At 34.4% G+C, this 23,213-nt stretch overlaps 1 protein-coding gene across 1 annotated transcript in view; it reads right to left on the bottom strand.

The window, feature by feature from the left end:
- The window catches only part of NEGR1 (neuronal growth regulator 1), an 842,061-nt gene that overhangs the window by 175,042 nt on the left and 643,806 nt on the right, over positions 1-23,213 (bottom strand). Inside the window, exon 6 of the mRNA XM_036446268.2 lies at positions 14,259-14,410. Within this exon, the coding sequence (XP_036302161.1) occupies positions 14,259-14,410 (152 nt within the window). The remainder of the gene's footprint in view (positions 1-14,258; positions 14,411-23,213) is intronic.

The raw sequence follows: 23,213 nt of genomic DNA, 5'->3' as shown, positions 1-23,213 counted from the left end.
GATTATTATACATTCAGAGATCATAATAATATGACCACTCAGTGTCTATATTAATAGTGGGGCTGAATTTGTGCTAAAAAACTTAGTTCTCTCACCTGGGGAAAGTACATATTATGTCAGATATTTCACTAGAAGGAGGAGACTAACTAAATTGTTAAAACTACCTTTATGATCTATTTTATAATACATGGAAATAATTTTCAAAGGCTATAAACTGTTATTATGACATTACTAAAGATGTGATTCTCAAATCAGAAAATAATGTGGGAAAATTTTCCATGTGTTTATTATGGGGCAAGAAAATTTAACTTTAATATATATAGTGCATAGAGATAAATAATTTTGTCCTAAGTATCTTTGGACAGCTTCTTGCCACATACTATATAATTGGAAGAAAAAAGAGATTAGACAAAAATATTATAGTGTTCATTACTGAATAGATTAACAGTATATTAGAAAACAAATTAGGGGAGGAGGGTAAAAGGCTTAACAATTTCATTAACTAGTTTAGTACTAATTATTTGACTATTTAATTGGCACATTAGGTCAACAGAATAAACTAAGTATTCTTCCTTTAATTAAAAATTGGCATGAGCATTTATGGTTTTCTAGAAACATATAAGGAGGTAATACAAAGGTATCTGAAGAGGGTCAAAAGCAGAAGAATTAAGGTTCAGATCAAAAATAGTCTTTATCTTAGTATTTGAGTTTGTTTTACATGAGACAACTTAAGAACAAAAATATTACATAAATTTCAGGAATTATTATTTATCTCTTTTGTCACTAACATTTAAAAAGCTATCAGTAGTATATAAGAATAGTTTTTGGCTGATGGCACTTCTAGAACATGCTAAAGAAAATATCATTTGTTTATAAGGCCTTTCATGAGCCAGCATCTCCTTCCCTCCCCATCCTCATCTTTCCACATTTCCTTCAGTTGTCCTCTGTGCTCCAGTCATATGGGATTTTTTAATCATTCATAATCTCTAATCTCTCTCTCTCTTTCTCTCTTTCTGTCTCTCTCTCTCTCTCTCTCTCTCTCTCTCTCTCTCTCTCTCTCTCTCTCTCTCTCTCTCTCTCTCTCTCTCTCTCTTCCCCTTTCTCTCTCTCTCTCTCCCTCCCCCTCCCCTCTAGCTCTACAAAGTGACCATATTTTGTAGTAAATAGTTGTGCTCCCTTTCCAACATAGCAGTCTTCAGAAGGTTAGAAATCAAATATTATTAGCTTACCTTTATATTTCTAACATAGCAAAGGACTAGGCATTTAGATGGTCAATACACTTTATGAGTGAATACATATTGAAGTTTTAAAATAATGACATATGCCTCAAGGTATGCAGCCTATAAACAATGGTTTTCTTATTTTAAACAAAAAGAATGTGAAAATGAAATAACTTAAACATTTTTGGGGAGTGATATAAAACACTCACACTGATCCCACCTATATAAAAAGCAATTTTCCCCCCTCTTTCTTTTTTATCTTTAATGTTGAGAGTATTAAAGCAACTTAATGTGTATTCTTCTGATGCTGGACAGATTAGAGGAGAGATAACATTGGATCTGAAATAGATTGTGATGATAATATAAGACTTTGAACACTTTTAATGACTAGGTGAGATATTTATCTTTCTGTTTTCATAGGATTAAAACATTATAAGAAAGCATCCTTTGAGGCTTTACAATTTTAATTTTAAATGTTGCTTAAAAATTCACATGGAGTGGGAATGAGGCATAGTGCTACGGTCTATTTTAAGAGGTTGATGTTTTGTGTTGCATCAAATGTCAACAAGGAATATTTCCTGCATGTGTGGGCATTTAGGTATGTGTGAATTTATCATGTAGACAGAATAAAATCCCAATTGTATTGGGGCTATTATATGAGTTTAAAGAAACTGAATCAAATCATCCCTACCTTACAATAAAGTTCAAGAGAGTATAGCTATAACAAGGGTGAGTGATGCTATGGAGGAGAGAAAAGACAACTAATGAATCCCTAGGAGGTGCCAGGTACTTTAACTATATCCTGTTTAATATAAGCTATTTCCACTTCTAGAAAAGAGATATAATAACTCAAAACTCCCTTATAATTACATAATCTTATAATTGATCTTAATTATAAATATATAAAATAGGTACATAGGGATAGTACTGTCTGTGTGAAAATAAAGTAGTTTTGTGAGAAGGGTAGATACTATACAATTAATATGCAATACAGGGATAAACATAAAAAATAGATATTTATAATGAAAGCCTGCTATGCCCTAAAAGAGTGTTTCTAATGTTATTTTATGCCAATCTTAATAAAATATTTTTGAAAGGAAGAGAGGGAGGTGTTGTCATAGAATGCAATGTTATGGAGACTATAAAAGGTTCTTTTGCTTCCATTACAGTAAACATATTCTTTTTTCAACTTCTGCTTCTGGAACTATAAAATTCAATATATTTCTGACATTTTTCTATATCTAATAGCACAATATTACATTGCCTTATTTCCCCCTCATTAATTTTCATTTGCCCTAAATTTTAGTACATGTATTGAAGGATTAGAACTCTTATTTTTAATATCTGGAGAGATTCTTTGGGAGAAGCAACATTTTCTCAAATCCAAACAAACATAAAAATAAGCACAATCTCCTTTGGGCAGTCAATTCTGTGACTAAGAGAATATTTTTAAAAGTAAGCCTGATTTTTCCTGGGGAACATATGAGTCAATCTTCCTGCAAATTTCAAGCACAACCAAGTTGCTTTCCAAATTGGCCATTTGCACTCGAGGGCTAAAGCTGAAACTGCACCGAACTGCCTGAGTAATTCAATTGCAGCAGAATCAATGCAAGTGTGAACACTGCCCTGGTCAAAGGTTGGCCCTTGGGCTGCAACTTAAATCATTTTGGGATAAGCTAAGTTTGATTACATTTTCAGTGATGAAGCTTTCAAAAGCAATGTTGAGCTTGCCTATTCAGAAACTGTTCAGTTCAATACCAAATCCACACTCCTGATTAGAGAATCATCTACCTATCTTTTTTGGTAATGATTAAGTCGTGGAGTTGAGGAAAAATGAGAGGAAGAAAGAAAGAAAAAAAAAAGGACATAATTCAGAAAGCAGAACTTAAATAGCAGACAAGAGCCTGTCTCTAATAGTATGTGAGTCAGCGATGGTTTTTGTCTTTTGAAAATATATATAATGATGACAAGAAGAAGAGGTACAAAGGAATCAGGGAGTATGCTCACAGGCAAAATAAATGTAAATAATAGATAGGATGTGATTATGATAGTATTATGTGTCAGTCTAAGGATATTTTGGCATTTAAGACCCATGCTTTCAGGTGCTCCTGGCAGGAGGGATATTGGGGAAATACAGGTGGTTCTGAAGTATGAAGCAAAATGGGTGTAACAAAAGATGTCAAACATGGACTCCGACAGGCAATATGCTAGCTAGAGAGGAATAAACCCTTTCAATTTATCTTTTACCAGCAGAGCCAAGACTGCAGGGTTGTGCAACCACAGCTTATGCAAGTCTTCTTAAAATGTATTTACTCAATTAAATAGTTTGATTATAGATATTATCTACATTTGAATAATCATATCATACCATAAACCACAGGGCTCCCAATATGTTATGATTTATTTTTGGAGAAAATATAAATTTCCCTACAGGGTTGACCACTAGTTCTTTTTTTTTTTTTATTGATTATGGTCTCACATAATTGTCCTTAATCCCCCATTCCCATCCCAAACCCCTCCCTAGATTCCCTCCCCCCATTCCTCCTCCCCTCCCCCCGGTGTCCATGGCCACTGGCTAGGCCCATATGTATGCACACAAGTCCTATGGTTGATCTCTTCCCCTTACCCCCATCCCCCCTTATTTTCCCTCTGAGGTTTGATTGAAATTGGGATGCAAAAGAACTGTTGGCCCAGAAAGGAACTCACTACAGACTGATTCATTTGCCTCTCAGCATAACCATTATGGCTTGTTGCAGTTTAGGTTTTTACAAGGGTATTTCTTGGATCACATGATCTCACACATCTAGAGGAAATAATGAACAACACAAACATACCCAGAGAAAGAGAACCAGCAACCACTAGTTCTTAAAACATAGGCTATCATCTCTCCAGTTTTAGGAAAATATGTTGGCATATCTTGAGTCATGAAGTACGTTAGAAACCCAGTGATTCCTTATAACTGGACAGAGCAGTAACCTAATGGTTCTTTGACAAGAAAGATGATCAGCCTCACTAATTAGGATGCTCCACATGTGCATTAATTGGATTAATTAAAAAAATAAAGTAAATGGAAGAGCATGTGACTATCTACTAAGACATTTTAGAGCTTTGTAACCTGAGTTACCTCTTTTCCTTACAAATGCTGGAGGAAAAAGCTTATAATAAAGGACAGAATTAGAAACATCCAACCTACTAAACATGTCTGGCTATGCCATAGAAATAACATTTCTATGAAAGTGTACCTTGCTTGATTTATTCAAATTTTACTTAAGAACTAATATATTTGGTGGATATCTAATTTGCATCTCTGGAGAGAACTATCCAATGAATTATATTTGTAAGTAAGAAAATCAAGTCCATGCTGAATGGACACATTCAATAAAGATATGGCATTTTTAGTCCCTTCCCCAGCAGCTTTATGGCTACTGAAATGGAATTTACAGCATTTTAGAGAAAGCATGGCCCACTAAAATATCATTACTTTCACAATTAATTCTTTCTTTCTTTTCTTAAATCTGAAACATCAATACAGGGGGGAAAAACGCCAATTTACTTTATTTTTTATTTTGGTGATGTTCTGTATTAATTATGCTTGACTTCGCCCAAGGAGAAATGGGAAGTTTTATAATAATGCCATTTAGTACTTTGTAATAATCAATATATTCACACATTTTCTTGAATTTTATAATAGGAGCTGCATTTCTATTTTTTAGAAAAAGAATCGGCACAGAAGTGGAAGTGGGAGAGTAGCTCAGACCTTATCATCTGATCAAACTATTATTATAGATCAAACTTCAAATCTAGTCACAGCTGCAGAAAAAGCAGTGCATGGTGGGTAAATATTCTTTAAGAGACTTCTTAGAAATAATGGGAGAATCTCTCACAGGACCTCTTATATGCTCTGTCAGAGTAAAGGCTGGGAAATGCACTATTGAAGTAGGGGATGGTAATTTTTTTATTTTTTGGCTAGAACTATTGGCATATTTTTATTTTTTCAGTGTCTTAATAGGCATAACTCTCATTTTATAGGGTCACGTTTGGGTCTAGTTTGTTATAGGGTTGGAGCTTTGTGAAATAAAACAGCAAGCACAAAGGTCTATTCTAGTGCCTTTTCATAGGTTTTTGGGCAACAGAATTGAAACTGTGAACATGAAGGAAATTTCCCTGAAGAGTAAAAATCTTTGCAGAGATGACATGATTAGGCCAGCGGTGCTATTGAGCTAAACTTCATGGAAACTCACTGCAGAGCAAAACACATGAAAATACAATTCTTTCTGTCAATAAGAAATAATTTTGAGTTCAACAACAAACAAGTACAGAAGGAAAAAATATTGGCAGCATTTCTACTTTGCTAAGGAGTAAATATAACTGTTTTGAATAACAATCAATAAATACTATTTTGAAGCACATATAGATTTCTTAGAACCTTAAAGCATTAGCGCTGAAAGAGAATTTGGAAAGCAGTTATCCTCGAGTCCTCATTTTATAGGTGAGGAAACTGAGGCTAGAGAGCTAAGTATCTCTACAAGTAAAGGCCAGAACTTAGTCTGACTATTAAGCTAGGGATCCCAATGCATTTTTATGGTTAAATTTGAAACTCCTTTTGCTCTTTCTATATCTTTTTGGTACCTAATTCCCACAAGGCTGCTACATTTCAAGGCTGATCAATGACAGCGGCGAATACAAAAGCTCCCCTCTCTCTTTAGCATTCCCTGACCCTTTGTCAGCTATGGGGACATATGTATAGTCTCAGTACCTTGAGGATATAGCTGTCAAATTGCCTCTTAACCTGAGAGAAACACATTAGTAGAGTAATTAATCTTGTACAACCTTCTCCATCAACCTGACTACTTTTTTCATCGTTGTAAGCGAATGCTTATGTGCATGGCTGATTTAATGAATAATTCTAATAGAAAAGACAATATCATGATGATATACATAAGTGCAATAATAAATGAATCAAAGAACCAGTGCTGTTCTGGGATGCTCAGTGAGATAAAGTTACACAGTTATTGAGGTATGTAGATCTGGGCGTCTTTTGGTTTACCCTTCAATGTTTGGATTATACATGACAGAGAGGAAAGGAAAGGGAACTACCATTCAATGGGAACTTCCTTTGGAGTAGGCATTATATCCTGGTCACCTTATATATCTGACCTCATTTAATCTTCACAAAAATCCTATAAAATAAGTTTTACCCCTCTTATTTTATGGGTGAGATGACTGAAGCTCAAAGTTCGGAATTGAGAGAATGGCCAACATTCTGCAACGTGGGGTTGTGATTTCAAATCAGTTCTGTTTGATTCAGATCTGTTTGGTGGTCGGCTGTACAGTGGAAAGAACACTGGAAGTAGAAAAATCTAAGTTACATTCTAGCCCTAGGTCTGCTGTGACAATATATAGCTTTGAGTTCTGATTCACCTTCTTTGGGCCTAAGTTCCCTCACCTACACAGAGAAGTCTAGACCAGGAATTTTAAAAACCTAACTTTCTGGCCCTGACCAGTTTGGCTCAATGGATAGAGCATCAGCCTGCGGAGTGGAGAGTCACAGATTCAATTCTGGTCAAGAGCATGTACCTGGGTTGCAGGCACATCCCCGGTAAGAGGTGTGCAGGAGGCAGCTGATTGATGTTTCTCCCTCATCAATATTTCTAACTACCTCTCAACCTTCCTCTCTGTAAAAAATCAATAAAATATATTAAAAACAAAACCTAACTTTCTGGAATACTATAACTTTTTAATAGGCCCTAGGGTCACTGTATCATTTGATACAGAAGAAAAAAGAGGGGATTTTACAAGTTTACCACCAAATCAACCGAAGTAATCTCAATTTTATATTTGTTATATAAAAAGATTTGCATAAAGTTGTATTTGGAGAAAGATAGAAATTCATTGGTTTAAAAAGTTTGAAAAAGATTGACAAGATAATATTTGAAACTTACTCCAGCTATAAAGTTAAGACAATTGACATGTGTTACTAAATCTCTGTTAGTATTTGTATTTGGTTTTCACAGGTGGCAATTTGGCAAGCTGGGGCAGCATAAGTTCCAACAGTTATTCTGTTTCAAGCTGTTGGGTTACTCATGAATGGCACCAAAAGACCATTTTGTATCTGGCTTCTCAAGAACACAGTTCTAAGTTTAAGATTGGGAGGGGAAAAAATCCTCTATTTTTTTTCTTATATTCCATTTCAGCAAATTTGCTTGCATCCATAATCAGTCTGTATTTCTGTTTAGGAGAGTGCAATTCCATTGGCAGATTTAGGTATATCAAAGTCTACCTACAACAGCAAACCTGATTTTTGTCAAATATTTTTTACTGAGACATCCACAAAAGGCTTCACATTAACATAAAGCTGTGAGGATAAAACAAGTTGCCTCACACAGCATGCTGTCTTCAACAATCATCAAGTCTAAATTTATTACTGCCTCTTTCAACCAAAACTCCATCTCTTTTAAGTTGCAAGATGAGAGATCAATTTCAATCTAAAACATGAATCATTCAGATTTGTGGTATCACCTTTCATATGGAATCAAGGTTCATTATAATAGTCAAAAATAACAGAGAGCCATACAATTGCTAACTGGCATTTGGGACATTTGCAGCAAGCAGAGAGATGAAATATTACTTACAAGGGCACAGCTGGTTCCATATTCAACCAATCAGTCAAAAAATAACGTTTGCCTGCATCAGTCAGATCTAAACAGGGAAAAACTGTTACGCTATCCACATTCTCACTTTCTCCAATAGTCTCTTCCATTTTCCTTTCAGTTTTAAGCTACTGAGATATATATCATAGAGGAGGTGTCCATCAAATTAGAAATAGTTTCTAACATGTGAGGAGATTTTCTAGAAAGTTATATATCACTGATTGTATAAAGCATTTAAAATTGGAACTTCATTATTGTCTCCACAGGGTTGTCAAGGCAAGAAAAAGACAGTATGGGTGGATCCTTTGGATATTTTATATGTAATATTTCTTAGGCAAATGTTTTACTATATGAATAAATGTGTGTGTGTGTGTGTGTGTGTGTGTGTGCTTGTGTGCATTATAACAACTTTCAGCAAAATATTTGACACCACACTTTTGAGAACACATTAATTGGGGTGGGGGTGGCATCCACATATTGTAATAATTTTATTGTTATCTATTTTGGACTATGAACACTCTCCTACTATCAAAGCTTGAATTGCCCCAAATATTTTCTTATATTAGGTTTCAGGAGCAGGTTGCATTAAACTAAAGTTATGCACATTTTAAACACTTGGTTAATGTAGCTAAGATCTCCTCCTTCTTAGTTAATTCTTTTTCCTTTTCCCTATAGATTTTGGATCTTTTAATACGTGTTCTATAAAGAAATCTGTTCTTTTATGAAACTTGGAAATGAAGCATATATAAAATATCTTAATTATACTAGTAGGTGTGACTTTTATTGATTATTAAATTACTGATCAAAAGATGGTGTACATTTGATTAACTGGACCCATAGATGGCAGGATGGGACCATGCAGTTCACATTCTTTAAGGAGATGACTTAGAGGAATCATCTCTTTCAGTTGCTCAGGTGCAGGAAGCAAAAAACACAGTTGAAAATAATAATAACATGGCAAATAATTATGAACCCCAATTTTTACTTTACAAAATATTGTCTATGAACAACTGGCACACTGTCATCCATTGTTAATTTTATTAAAGCACTTGTTCCTTGAGGCTAATCTACAGATAATTTATCTACAATGACTCAGAATATTTTCATTCTCTCTATATATCTTTCTCTCTTACACACACATACAAATATTTTTAAATGCAGACATATTTCACAAATTTCTGGATAGACAATCTAAAAGATGAGGGCTCCATTGTATACTATCTTTCCTATAGTTTTTTTAAATGATACAGTTTGTATTCCCCTTACTTGATAAGTATATACTCTACCTGAAGTAATTATATAGATGAAATTACTAGCTTTTGTACTTGGAACTACAGTCCATCTTATAATTGCAGTCTAAGGCCTGCAGGCCATGGAAGGCAAAGGCATTGACTCATATTAAATCAAAGCCTTTCTTCTTTACTGGGACCAAAGAAGCATGTGAGAAAAGAGGAATGAGGGGGGAAAATGAAATGAGAGAGGCTTGCAAAACAGCAAGAAGCATGGCAAGTATAGTTCACCCAAGACTGACATTTTTTTGCATCTTTAGAGATGAGAGACTTATTGACAGGCACATAGCAATTGGGCCTTAAGAAATCCAAATCAGACCAGCTGCTGAGGCATCAAGGTAAATCATTAGCCTGTTTTCTTCCTTTCATAGTCTAGCCTGCAGAGAGAGAAACTTACTGATATGTTTCTGCTTCCTCATCTACTTATTTAACCTTAATCCATAGCCATGTGGCATCAAATCCCAGTTTTTTATAGAAACTGGCCTGGTGAAGATCACCAATAATTGCCAGTTGTCAGAGATAGTGGTTGATTTTCAGACTTTTTCTGACCTGATGTAGCATCATCACTGCTGACCTTCCCTCCTCTTGAGCTGGCCTCCTTCCATAGTTCCACAGTACTGACTTTCCTCTGGTATCTCCACTGTCACATGCATCTGCAGGATGCTTTTCTTTCTCTGCACACTCCTCCATGCTCCTGATGTTGATTTTGCTTGAATTTTGGGCCTTGCTCATCTTTTCACTCAACTAAAGCTATGCCAGTTTTAAGCACTTGGTAGTGAAGTAACTGAAACTACCACTTTTATTTTGATAATTTTCTAATCTCCATTTTGGACTTCATATCCAGCTGGACATCACTTCCAACTGATACGTCTAAAGTTGAACTTATTTCTCTTCTTTCAATCTCTACTTTCTCCCCAGATCTAGAAGTGCCAATTTTCCCATTGTGTTCTATTCTGGTTAATGCTATCCAAAGTAACTTTTGGGAATTACCAAGATTCCTACACTTGCCTGCTAGTCTCTCCAGATTTGGAATTTACCTACAGTCCTACAATTCCCTTTCTCATCTCTATTCACTTACAACTCTCTCCTCATTATCTCTTCACTCTCTCATTACTGCTACTCTTTGTGTGCAATTATCTTCTTTTGCCTTTATTATTGCAAATTTATAGCTTTCCACATTGATTAAGAACATCTTTCAGAAACAAAATCTGTTTATATCCTTTATTTTCACTCTCCAAAGCCAGGAAAAATTCCAAACTTCTTCCTATCCTAATTCCACCACCTCATCAAGCCTAATCTCACAACAATCTCCTTCCACATTTGTTTCCAGTCATATGTCTTCAAATATGTCAGATTACTTCATACTGCAATGTCAGAGATGTTCCATATGAGTCTCTCTCTCTCTCTCTCTCTCTCTCTCTCTCTCTCTCTCTCTCTCTATATATATATATATATATATATATACACACACACACACACACACACACACACACACACACACACACATATATATATATATATATATATATATATATATATATATATATATATATATTATTTCTACACACACACACACACACACACACACACACACAATACAATTCCAACACCCAGGCTCAACCCAATCACATCCTTAGGTCATCTCCCATCTATTCCTTGCCCTGAGTCATTGAGACTGACTTGATCATTCTCTTATTGTGCTTATAATAATTTGTGTTGAATAAATTATGCAGAGTTATGCCTCTAAAAAATAAGACAGTAATGACTAAAATGGTACTTGAGCTATGTCTTAGTCATAATGCATGTAATGATATTACTTGCCTTATTTAATATAGTCTTGAGGCTATTATAATTTACCCCTAATTTGTAATAATCTACATATTTTAAATAGTTATGGATGGAGAGTTGATTCCCAATGGCTACAGTTCTATTGAAATGCTATTATCAACCAGTTAGAGTGTTTATACATATAAACCTTTGCTAGGTAAGTCACATTTTTATTACTCTGTTTTTGAACATATTAACTATTTAGAAATACAAATCATGAAAGCATGAAGATCTGATTATTCATGGCATATTACAAATATCATCATATATATAGGACAGGGGAAGACTCTGGGTATAGTTCTCCTGGATAAGAAGATGGGAGAGTCAGCTTTACATATCCCTTAACTATAGAAAGGCTGATTTCCAGTAATATATTTAACAAGTCACATGCCAATATTAGGTCAGCTTAGACTGACTGCTAGTCTTGAATCAGTTTAGAAATTGAAGACCTTCCTACTCAGAGACCTTGTAAAGATAAGACAGGAATTCTTATCAAGGGATGCATAGCTTTCTCTCCAGCTAGCATTGTACAACTTTTAGGAAAGCTGCCTTTCCCCATACATATAGTTTGTAGATTCACAATGCTTGTGTTGGATAACTTTACCATTCCAAAGAGATTTAAATACCATAAAAATGTTCTTCAACATCCCCAAGTCTCATTTTTATATATGTTTTCAATCAAACATGGACCCCATTCACCTTTCATGTACTTACATTTATTTGATGTCTAATGTATGTTGTTTATATCTAAAAATTTATCCTCAAAAGAGCTTTTATAAATAAAAGAATAGCACTTTAAATTATTAAAGAAAACCTGGTAAAAACTGCAAGATGAACAAACATATTACATGCTTGTTCTTTCAAAGGGTATGTTGCAAATTTACCTCTTACTCCACTGATGGTTTTTCATTCATGGTGATGGTGTAGGAGTGAAATGTAGGAGTGAAAAGCTTGGGCTCCAAAGCCAGACTGTCAAGATTCAAGCTTTGCTTTGGCTTTATTATTTATTAACTTATTAAGCATTTTACTTTGGCCGATCTTTTAATCTTTTTATCTGTTTCTTCATCTGTAAGAGGGGAATTATAAAATTTATCTTTTTAGGGTGTATATGAATTAAATGGGCAAGTTCATATGAAGAGATTAGAGTAGAATCTGCTCAATGTCAGCTAACAATAAATGCTGTGTCATGATTTTGTATATCTACAGATATATGCACATTATACAGCTAAATGCACATTATACAGCTAAAACTCAGTTCATTAATTTTTTCAATATCCTTTCAATTACTTACTCAATGTTAAATTCATTTATTCATTAAAGATTTGCTGATTGCCTATTAAATATTAGGCACTGTATTGATTATATGAAAGATAAAATATTAGATATGACCCTGCTTTCTCAACAAATATAATATGGTAAAGTGATGAAAATATATAAAAATAAGATCTTTAGATGAAGTTGTTCAAGAGTATTATATATTAATATTTCTTCAGAATTCAAGGGCTATGTTCATAATTATAAACAATATTGATTACATATTATGTCTTTAATAACAAGTAAAACAAATTGTATTACTTTTCATAGCACCTCTAAAACAGGAAGCTGGTGGCAAAGAGAGAGTGAGATCACTGAAGCCCATCCCAAAGATACCACATTTAGAAGCCTTTTGACAGAGCTTCACTTCCAGATGACTGTGTTATGGTCCCCAGAGTAAAATGAACACTTAAATAAGTGTCATTGTTTCTAATTTGTTGCATTCATGAATGCTTCAATTTTAAATATCAAAATGTGACTTAGAAATTTAAATAGCAAAAACTTAACATATTATTAAGTCTTAAATTTACTTTGCCTTTATAATTCAGTTATTCTTTCAGATTCTTGAATATTTAAGCCATTTAAAATATTAATAGCATACCAAAGAAATACCAATATTTACATTAATTTGAAATTCACAGTACTCTATAATATTTTCAGTGCTTTATATTATTCATAATTACACTAAATAAAGCATCCTCATGGAAGGAACTCAAACAATATAAATGCCTATTGCACAACAAGCAATGCTTTTCTTTCAGAGTAAAGATAATAAAAATAAAAATATGAAGTAATATTAAGCTGGAAAAACAAATGAGGTAATATTTGAAAAGTGTATATAAAACAAATAATTTTCAAATGACTGTTTTTTTTATTAACAACAAACTGATATATACTTAACATCAGAGGTTTTTAAATCATGATAATTCAAAGTTTACAAATCATAAAACTTCTTATTATAGGAACTTTTAAGTAGTAGGACTATTATATATACCATCCTAATTTCTTCAAAATGGAAATGATCATGTCTGTGATTAACTAAATAATATTTGCATTTTCCAGAGACAGCTTAGGATCATAGGATGATATCATATATATAGACATCAGGTTTCAATAAGAATATAAGAGATTAGGATGATTCAGCTAACTGTGGAAATGAAAATACAGTGAATTCTCTGTCATCTCCTTTCAACATTTTGAAAAACATTTCATTTACAAATCAGGAATACCTAATGGTTACAACATTATTTTTTTTGTTGATTCAGCTATTAAAAAGCACTAAAATGAATTGCAGGAGGAAACATTATAATAGGTTGCAGACCCCTCAACTCATCCTTGTGTTGGCTCTTCTGTTTTCATTTCTAGCCCTTAGGAACTAAGATATATATTGATACTTTATTATAAATACAGTATCTATTTTAGTAACGCCATAAGTTGTATTCTAAAATACACTTTTGAGTAAAAATGTTCTCTTTAAAGATAAAATATTTTGTATGTCATCATTTACTTACTATTTCATGGTGTCTATGGCGTATGAAATTCTTACAATTTCAATATGAGTATCTAAAGAACATCAACCAAGAGTAAAACCAACCCAAATGAATCCATGTTTCAAGATAATATAACATGTTTTAAAAGACAAAACGAAAAACAAAGAAAACCTCACTAAACTAAATCTCTTTAGTCAGAAGACATTTTTCAGTGGATCTTATTATATATGCAACTTTTCCCCTTTTCTCATCTCTAAGACATTTTTTTCTAAGCACATGTAGACTTCTATAGAGATTATAAAATTCTCAAGCACCCATATTATTTTAGGGTCAAGTTACTCTGTGTACAGAATATGTCACATCAAGTTAAGTTCTAAAATGAACATACTCTATCATGTTTTATCTCTACTAATATAGATAGAAGCCAAGAGGCCCATGGGGGCATTTTGGCAACACTGTGTTACTTACGGTTGAGAGGCAGGCTCGCATTGGTTGTGCCTAGCTTGTTGGCAGCCACACAAGTATAGTTCCCGAAGTGCTCCTGTGTCACATTGGTAACAGTGAGAATGGATCTTGTGCTAAAATTTTGAATGATAATTCCTTGTTGGCCATTGAAGAGCCTAGAAGACAAAATAAACTATAGGTAAGTATGTATTATAAGTATCATTTTCATTTTTATTTTAGATGGGGCTGTAATGACAACCCATAGTAGACAGTTTTGACTACTGGCATTGGTATACAGCGTGATAATGTTGCAATTATATTTTTCTTTTATTAATAGATATTAGTCAGGAGATGCTATAGACTGTTCTTATGGGATTATTTGCACTATTTAACAAACTGAGCTTAGATATGCATGACCTATTTATATATTGTTTTGTATTTTAAAAAATTAAACATATCAAAACAATGGCATCTTATTTGTTAAAGTCAAGAAAGAGTAGGAGAAGTTAAATATAGAGTCCATTAAAAGCACAAACTGATAGTTTCTAAGTAAACTGGTAGGGACATGTCTAAACCAGTGGTCAGCAAACTCCTTAGTCAACAGAGCCAAATACCAACAGTACAAATGATTGAAATCTCTTTTGAGAGACAAATTTTTTAAACTTAAACTTCTAATGCCACTTCTTCAAAATAGACTCACCCAGGCCATGGAATTTTGTGGAAGACCCACACTCAAGGGGCCAAAAAGCTGCATATGGCTCGAGAGCTATGGTTTGCCAACCACTGGTCTAGACCATTTCAGGTGATATTATTGAATAATTCCTATTAAAGTTAAACCTACAATGAGATAATGTGATTCCAGTGTCAACACCATTTTACTGCTGCCATGTACAATGAGACAGAAGTATAGTACTGAGGGCTGTATTTAAAGTTGAGTCTTATCTCTGCCACATTTTAGGAAGATGCTTGTAACAGTCCTTTACCTTTTCTGGGCCTTAATATAGATTCATTTTTTCCAGATTCCATCTGGACTACTCAATAATCTCTCTCCAGACTACCAGCAGAGGTCCTCACTCTCACCCTGGCTGGTATAGCTTCATTATTCTCACTGCTTGCTATGATCAGACTTGCTTCACTCTTTTCCTGAATCTACACTCAATAGTCATCATCTTTTTTTACCTCTGCCATCTAGAGCCTTACTTCCTCATTTAGGTCTGATCTAGTCCCATCTCTCTTTCTCTGATACACCTTAAATGAATCTCCTCTCTTTTACTCTGCATGTTCTTTTTTACCAAATTGTTGCAGCATTTATAAAGCAAAAACCACATTCTTGAATTATTTTCTCCAGCAATTTCAATGAATACAGGTCTTTTCAACCCAAATAAACTCAAATTCCTCACAAAGCACAGCCATGTAGACACACTTTATATTTTAATCCTACATTGCACTTAATATCCTAAGTCCATAATTAATAGTTCAGAGTCAATGGAGTCTGGGTGATGTCCCAAGACCACAGGGATTGGTAAGCTTCTTTCAGTGCCCCTTCAAGAAATTCTCTCTCTCATTATGAATTCTGCTGTAATGAGAATGCCAATCAGTTAATAACTTCTCCTTAACTAGCCCCTCTGTTTATTGTGAAAAAGATGTGCTGACCACAATATGGGCTATGTAGGCCCATGTTAGTTTCACCTCTTAATGTGTTCAAGTTTTAGCACTAAATATTTCTTTAATTTTAAAATGCTAATGCATGGCATTACTTTAAGAGTCTAGATTGAAATCTTTACATTATGCTATGTGACTTGCATCTGAATTTAGGTAAGATACACTGCAGTTAAATGCAGATTGAAATAAGAAGTCATCCTTGATTACTCTGGGAATTACAATTCATGTACTAGCTGGATTTGGCTTATCTAAAACTCAGACTTTAATCAGATTAGTAAAGCTTTGAGTTGAATAAAAAATGAAAAACATTAAATTGAGCAATAAACCTAATGATCTCAAACTCTGACACAAGAAATTAGGGCATAAAAGCGTGACCAGTGTGGTTCAGGGGTTGAGCATGGACCTAGGAACCCAGGGGTCATTGGTTTGGTTCCCTGTCAGAGCACATGCCTGGGTTGCAGGCTCAATCCACAGAAAGGGTTTTGCAGAAACACCAGCTGATCAATGTTTTTCTCTTGATGTTTTTATCTCTCTATCTCTCTCCTCTCCCCTCTCTCTAAAATAAATAAAAATATATTTTAAAAAACTAAGGCATAACATATTAAGATGAGGCAGCTTTTACTTTTCTTTCTCATATTATAAATCTATCAAAATTTATGCTAAATTCAGTGATATTGCACATTTTTATGTATCACATTAATAACTTTGCCTTTAATGAATTAGTTTATGTCATATATTCTAAAAAATCACAATTTCATTATTTTTAAGAACATAAGCATTATAGCTCAAATCAATTTGTTCATATTTATGCTATGGACTTATTTTCCAGAGAACTTAGCAACTCCCTAGACTACTAAACCCCATTGTACCCCATCTATCAAACCAAGATTAATTTTGTTGCTAGATAATTGAGAAAAAATCAGTGTCTTCACTTGGCTAGACTCTAGGGAGAAAATCTCAAGGGAATATTGAGATTCAATATTCCCCTGAGTTACTTCAAGGCATTGTGGGCTTATGTTCTTTATGGCTATCTTTCTAAGCTGGCTTGTAGTTCTCTGTCCTTTAATGCATCTGACGGCAAAGCCACAGATGTTGCTAAATCATGCATCACATCCATGTTCTGAATGCCTAGGCTCATTTTTGACTTCTGGCCAGCCGTGCACATCAGTGCTCCAACCCTTGCTGCTCACATCAGCCTGGCAGGTGATTATGGCTAATAAAAAAGAACAGGATCTTCCCTGGGTTGTTTCTTCCCTCTGGGGGAAGCCACATCTCTGAGATTACTGGCGAGTTCACAGCTTCCTTTCTTTTGTAGTTTGGAGTTTCAGAAGTGCTGACTCCTCAAGCATCACTTCAGAACCTATCCTTGCCTGGTGGATGGCTGCGACAGCCTTGGCAGAGCTGACCTTGAGGGAGAGTGACTTCTGAGATGGAGTGGACCTCTTAAGAGTGTATCTCTGTGATTTTCTTGCAGGTAATCGTGGGGGTAATAAGGAACTTTCTCAGCTATATAAATTCTGAAAATAGTCATTAAAGTGCAGAAAAGATGAGTTCTGTGCTGTGATTAGGCACTAGGCTGAGCAACACATGTTCATTGAATATTTTTGAAGGCCCATGAGAAGGTCAAAGTTGAAGATAAGTATCAGGTATATTAACAAGTGTTTACAGTGAAGGGTATTTTAATCACAACAGAGACCCTGTTAAGATGAGCACCTCTATTCTCAGTTATTGGTTATAAAAATTTTAGCCACACCAGAAAATCCTATCAATATGCCTCTAATGTAATTTTACTCCTTTATAAAAAAATAAATAATAGAATTCTTTGATTGAGGGTACAGATTTATTTTTAGGAAACAGATTTATTTTAATATAGTATGATATAATTACATTTTCTGTAAAGAGAATCTTTTTTTTATCAGTAAAAACATATAATTTCCAAATTGGATTGTTATTATGAGTTAAAGAAAATGCTTGCTCAGTTTAAATCATGTACATATGAATCATGTACATATTCACAGATTATTCTGGCCCCAGAGATTTTTTTTATATCAATTTCAGACTTGTATGAAACCAGACTAGCTTGCATCAGTGATGTGAAAACTGAAGTGGCAAGTCAAGAAATTGTTTATAATATACTTTTCAATAAAACAAGAGAACTAAATTCAGAATATTGCCTTATTTGGAGATCTGTATCTCTTTTCCCTAAACACTTAATTCTTTCAAGTTCTAAAGAAACTTTGTTGTGTTGACTTAGATTATAGAATGAGACATTTTTTCTCATAGTCCTCATTCCCCACAAAGAGAGAGAAACTAATTTTTCTGGACTAGGGTTTAAATATGGCATTTTTTTCCCTGTAGCAATAGATCGGCAGCATATGGTGCTTTCTTAGAAATGTGTGGCCATTTTTATTTTTCCCCACTTTTACCATTCAATGGACCTCATGGCTGTAAGATTCTTCTATTACTATGGTCAGTCACCAACAGGAGTTTGTTCCATACCACTATAACCTGAATGTGTGTGTCCTCCAATGTTCATATGTTGAAATCACAAGGGAGTACACAGCAACACCACAGAGCAAACTTGACCACATAGACATTGGCACTGATTGCTAAAATTGTGAAAATAAACGGACCAACTTATACCAGACCTCATCCATTTTATTTTTATAAATTCAGCCTCACTACACATTTTGAGCATTTTATTTATTATCTGCCTTTCCATGTCAGCACTAACAATAAATATTTCTAGAGATCTAACTTTTAGCTGCAAATAGTCACGGAAAAGCTCCATTGCTATTGTAATATAAGAAACATATATGAGAATATCAGATGACAATATTTATAATATTAAAATAACTTGGAATAGGAGTGGGTAGAGATGTTTGCAAATAATGGTATAACTTTCATCAGACTTCATTTATAAGGGAGTAAGATAATTATATATTATGTTATATAATTGAATAAGATAAATTTTTATTAATTGATCTTTGGGTATTAGCATAGCATAGATGAAAGACAGTTCTTAAGTCATACAAGTCATTTTTTACAGAAACAAATGCAACTTCCAGCAATGGAGTATATGTTTGAGGCACTCAAGAAGTGGTATGAGTTAAATATATAATTCAAACAAAGAGATTTAGAAAAAGTCATGGGTAATGGTGAGGCAGGTTAGTAAAAAGAAAGAAAAATTCCCTGGCAAGTGGAATGCCAGAACAGCTGAGCAATTAACAGCCAGCTGATAAATCACAAGACTCTATTCTACTCTCTAACCAAATATATCTAAGAGCAGGTAATTTAAGTCACCTTAATCAGGGTGTTAAGTAATTAAAAACAATAACACAGTTAGAGCCAGATTAATCCAAGATAGAGATGAAACTAACCAATGTGCTCATTTTAATACATCAGCATACCAAATGACATGCCCAGAAATCTAATGAATATTCTGTTGATACCTCCCCTGGGGTATCCTCTAACATTCCCACCTATAGAAAATAGATAAAACCCTCAGACAAAGGGCCCCAGGAAGTGATCTTTGGACAAGTCCTTGTTCCCCTTTCCCCAGGCATGTAATTTGCTTCTTCTATCCTAAGCTCTGAGGGTCTGCATGAGACTTGCACCCAGAGGAGCAGTGGGCAGTGGCAGCTTCTCCTGGGCTTTCCCCCTGATTTTATCTCCAGCGGCACTTCCTTTGCCACATGGTCCCAAACTGTAATAAACTTACTCTTACTTTCACCTGGATTCATGTCCTGAATTTTTCCTGCAGGAATTGACAACCTGGATGTCAATTATGCAGGTGCAGGGCCAGCTCTCAGCACTGAAGCAGTCCAGTGATAGCGGTAGGACTCTGATATGGTCTTAATGGAAATGAAGTGTAATTTGGTCACCAAATGATGACTGAGTACCTCCTGTCCTTGAGACACTGGTTTAGAAACCAAGGGGAGGAAGAGATGTGGCATGGTTATTATCTAAGGGACCTTAGATCCAAATGAAAATCTGAAATGAGATTGAGATGGCATATAGATCCTTGCACAATACACTTCATAATGCCTCTCTCAATGACAGAATGCTTGCTTATGTATATTTTGGCTCTAAATAGTTATACTTCTAGTCTTCTCATTGTGAGTATAAATGCTTTTTATTTGTGGAACATGTTAGCTGTACTTAACACGTTTATGACTGAAATAATCTAATAAAGATTTTTAGCATTGCATAAAAAAAAGGGTTGATGTTAAAAGAATGGAAAGTTGACATTCAGAAAACATTTAAGTATTTTCAAATGTATGTCAACTAATCTTCATATAAAGCCTAGGAAATAAGTATTATTATACCATTTTACAGATGAAAGATAAGATGTTTAGAAAGATTAAGTTAATTCATCTTGTACCAACTGATACAAGTGACAAAAACCAAAATTCAGATCCAGGTCTTCTTACTACTATTGGTATTCTCCCCAAGTAGCTATTGGTATTCAAATCACTAAGTAGGAACAAGAATAATGCTTCGATGTTTGGAGAAGTCAGAATCATCTTGGTTCAAGGAAATCAACTCAAACCAGCAAATAAAACAAATGGAGCTAAATCAAGTGTAACGTGGCATCTGAAATATACAAATAACCAAATTAAATCCATGGGGTGAATCTAATGGGGTAGAAAATCAAAGAGAAATGTAGGTTCAATTTGGGGAGCTATTTGGAGGTTTCCTTGAACCCTTACCTATTATTTTGGGGCTAGTTATTTGCATCAGTGCAGCCTCTTACAGAGGCTGTCTTCAGCCTCCCTAAGAGTCTGCCTCTCCAGTCTACTCTGAGAAACAAGAACTGAGCTGCTGCCTTCTTCTCTTCTCAAACTATTATATTCCCCAATACAGAAACCTTCAGTATCAATTAATGTTTGTTTTCTCCCCCTAGATTCATTACATATTTGGATGATAATCTCACCCTATAGTATACATGCAACATGTAATTAGAATGGAAGAAAAATACAACCTAGTCAAGTAGCAAGAATGCAATATTTTAAGTAATTCCAAAATTGTTTCTAAAGTTCAAGTGCTAGTGATGCTACAGAGTTATTGTCAAGTCATCATCATATAAAATACTTCTCTTGGTGATACCACTTTAGTTGTAAGTTTTATATATTGGTATGATTTTTTTTATTGCTGTCAATATTCCCCTAGAATGCAACTCTATTAGGGCAATATTCCTGGTTGGTGTTGCTATTCACTGTATTCCAAGTATGCAGCATAGTGCCAGGTTCTTAGTAGGTACACAGTGAGCAATTGTTACATGCTTCACTGAATACATTGTTTTCACATTTTAGTAATTTTTAGTTCTTTTACCTGTTAAATTTGAAAAAAAATAAAGGCAATCTCAAAGTGTTGATGTAAGAGTGGTGTATAATATATAAATTGTAATATCTATGCATATATATATATATAAATATATATATATATATATATATATATAAATATATATATATCAATCAAATGAAATAGGCACTAGATATATGATAGGAGTTATTATTGTTTAATGATAGGGTCTGTTTCTTAGACAGAACAGATACATTTCCTTTCAGATGGCAGCAAAATATTAAATATTGAGCACACAGGAAATTATTTTTAAAGAAAAGATGTAGGAGGGTGACTGAAAATATTGCATCATCATGATTTTAAAATGTGCCACACTCTATCAGCTACATGAGCATTATCAACCTCATCTAAGCTTTTCACAGATGTGCAGGGTAGATTTTAAGAAAAGTTAAAAGGAGGAGTAAGAAACTAGAGAGAATTAAAATTTTTATGAACATGCTGCTATAGAAACCTATTGGTTTATTGTATTGCTTGGTACTCAAGGCTCAAAACAATATGATATCAGTTATTCCTAGAAACAGACTGAAGAATATCATGCATCACTGTCTTAGCCCCAAGGGTTATCTATCTTTAGTTGCACATTTGAATATATTAATGCTATTATAATATATTAGGATGGTTTAATGATTTAGAATTTATTAGGCTATTTAAAATGTCTTATTTACCTTATCAATTTTAATGAAATTAATAATTTTAGATTAGAGACCTTTGAGCTGCTTTACTTGTGACAGTTTGATTCAGTTTGGGGAAGATATTGCCTTTTAATCCTACATCGGATAAACAAAGTCTACAGTGCAGGTGTCAATCCTCTCCTGACTGCCGTGAATCTTGTATCCCTGACAACCTGGCCTCTGACTAGATCTCTCCCCTATGCTTGAACTGCTTCACTAACATCAATGTGTCTATGATTTTAATGTCAAATTTCATCCTATAATATACCAACACAAGCATTCTGCAGAGACTACATTCACAAAATAGAAATCCTGGAAGTCAGACTTGAGCAATAGAGACCATCTTCCTTTCTGTAATCATATATTAGGTTTACGGCATCACACAATCTAAGGTGACAGGATGCATTTGTACTAATATCTCTTATCAGTTTGAAATTGTATTAAAATAAGAATGGTTATGCTTTATTGTTATTACAAGGCTACACAATTCATTCTTACAACAGAATGTATTCCAAAACACCATGTTAGAGGCAGCGAACAATGGTGAACAGGGCAGAATCCTCACTCTGAGGTAGATCATAATGTAGAAGGAGTGATGGACAAGTAAAAAAGGTGAATATGGTTTAATAAGAGCTTTATAGAGATAAGTTCATGAGAGTACTCCTGGAGAGCTTCTTCCAATAATGAAAAAGGCTCAGGGTAGTTTTCTTGGAGAAGGTGACATCTCAATTGAGACTTAAGGACTAGTGGGATAAAGCAAGACAAAGGTAACCAGGCAAGAGTGTGCATGTGGAAGGGTATTATAAGGAGTCGACATATGAAAAGGCCTGAAAGACAAAGACCATGCCAAAGTTTAGGAAATAAAACATTCAGATGGCTGTCACCCCTATTGTGAAAAGGCAAGATTCATAGCCAGAGAGGTAAACAGGGGATAAAACATGAAGGTCTATCATACCACACTGTGGTGTTATGAACCTTATTCTAGGGACAATGAAGAACCACTGAGAGGATTCAGTATAAGTTCAGACATTTATTTAAAAAATTAACTATAAATTTAAGGACACAAACACATTCCAAGGGAATGTGAGGCTGAGTGTGCAGTATTGTATAGATCAAGAGCAGAATGGACTTCTTGGACACCTTTGACAATTTGGACTCACTGTCAGCCATGATGGTTATGTCAAGTGCTATGTCAAGACTGAAATTAATGGGATGAAATGGGAACACCTTTAAGAGGGATCCTGAATGCCAAAAACCGCAAGTCTGGATGCCTGGATAAGGA

This window comes from Pipistrellus kuhlii, unplaced genomic scaffold (genome assembly GCF_014108245.1).
Source record: "Pipistrellus kuhlii isolate mPipKuh1 unplaced genomic scaffold, mPipKuh1.p scaffold_m20_p_2, whole genome shotgun sequence".
Classification (NCBI taxonomy): Eukaryota; Metazoa; Chordata; class Mammalia; order Chiroptera; family Vespertilionidae; genus Pipistrellus; species Pipistrellus kuhlii.
Note: the sequence above shows the minus strand (reverse complement) of the source record. Positions and strands in the feature narration are given on the sequence as shown.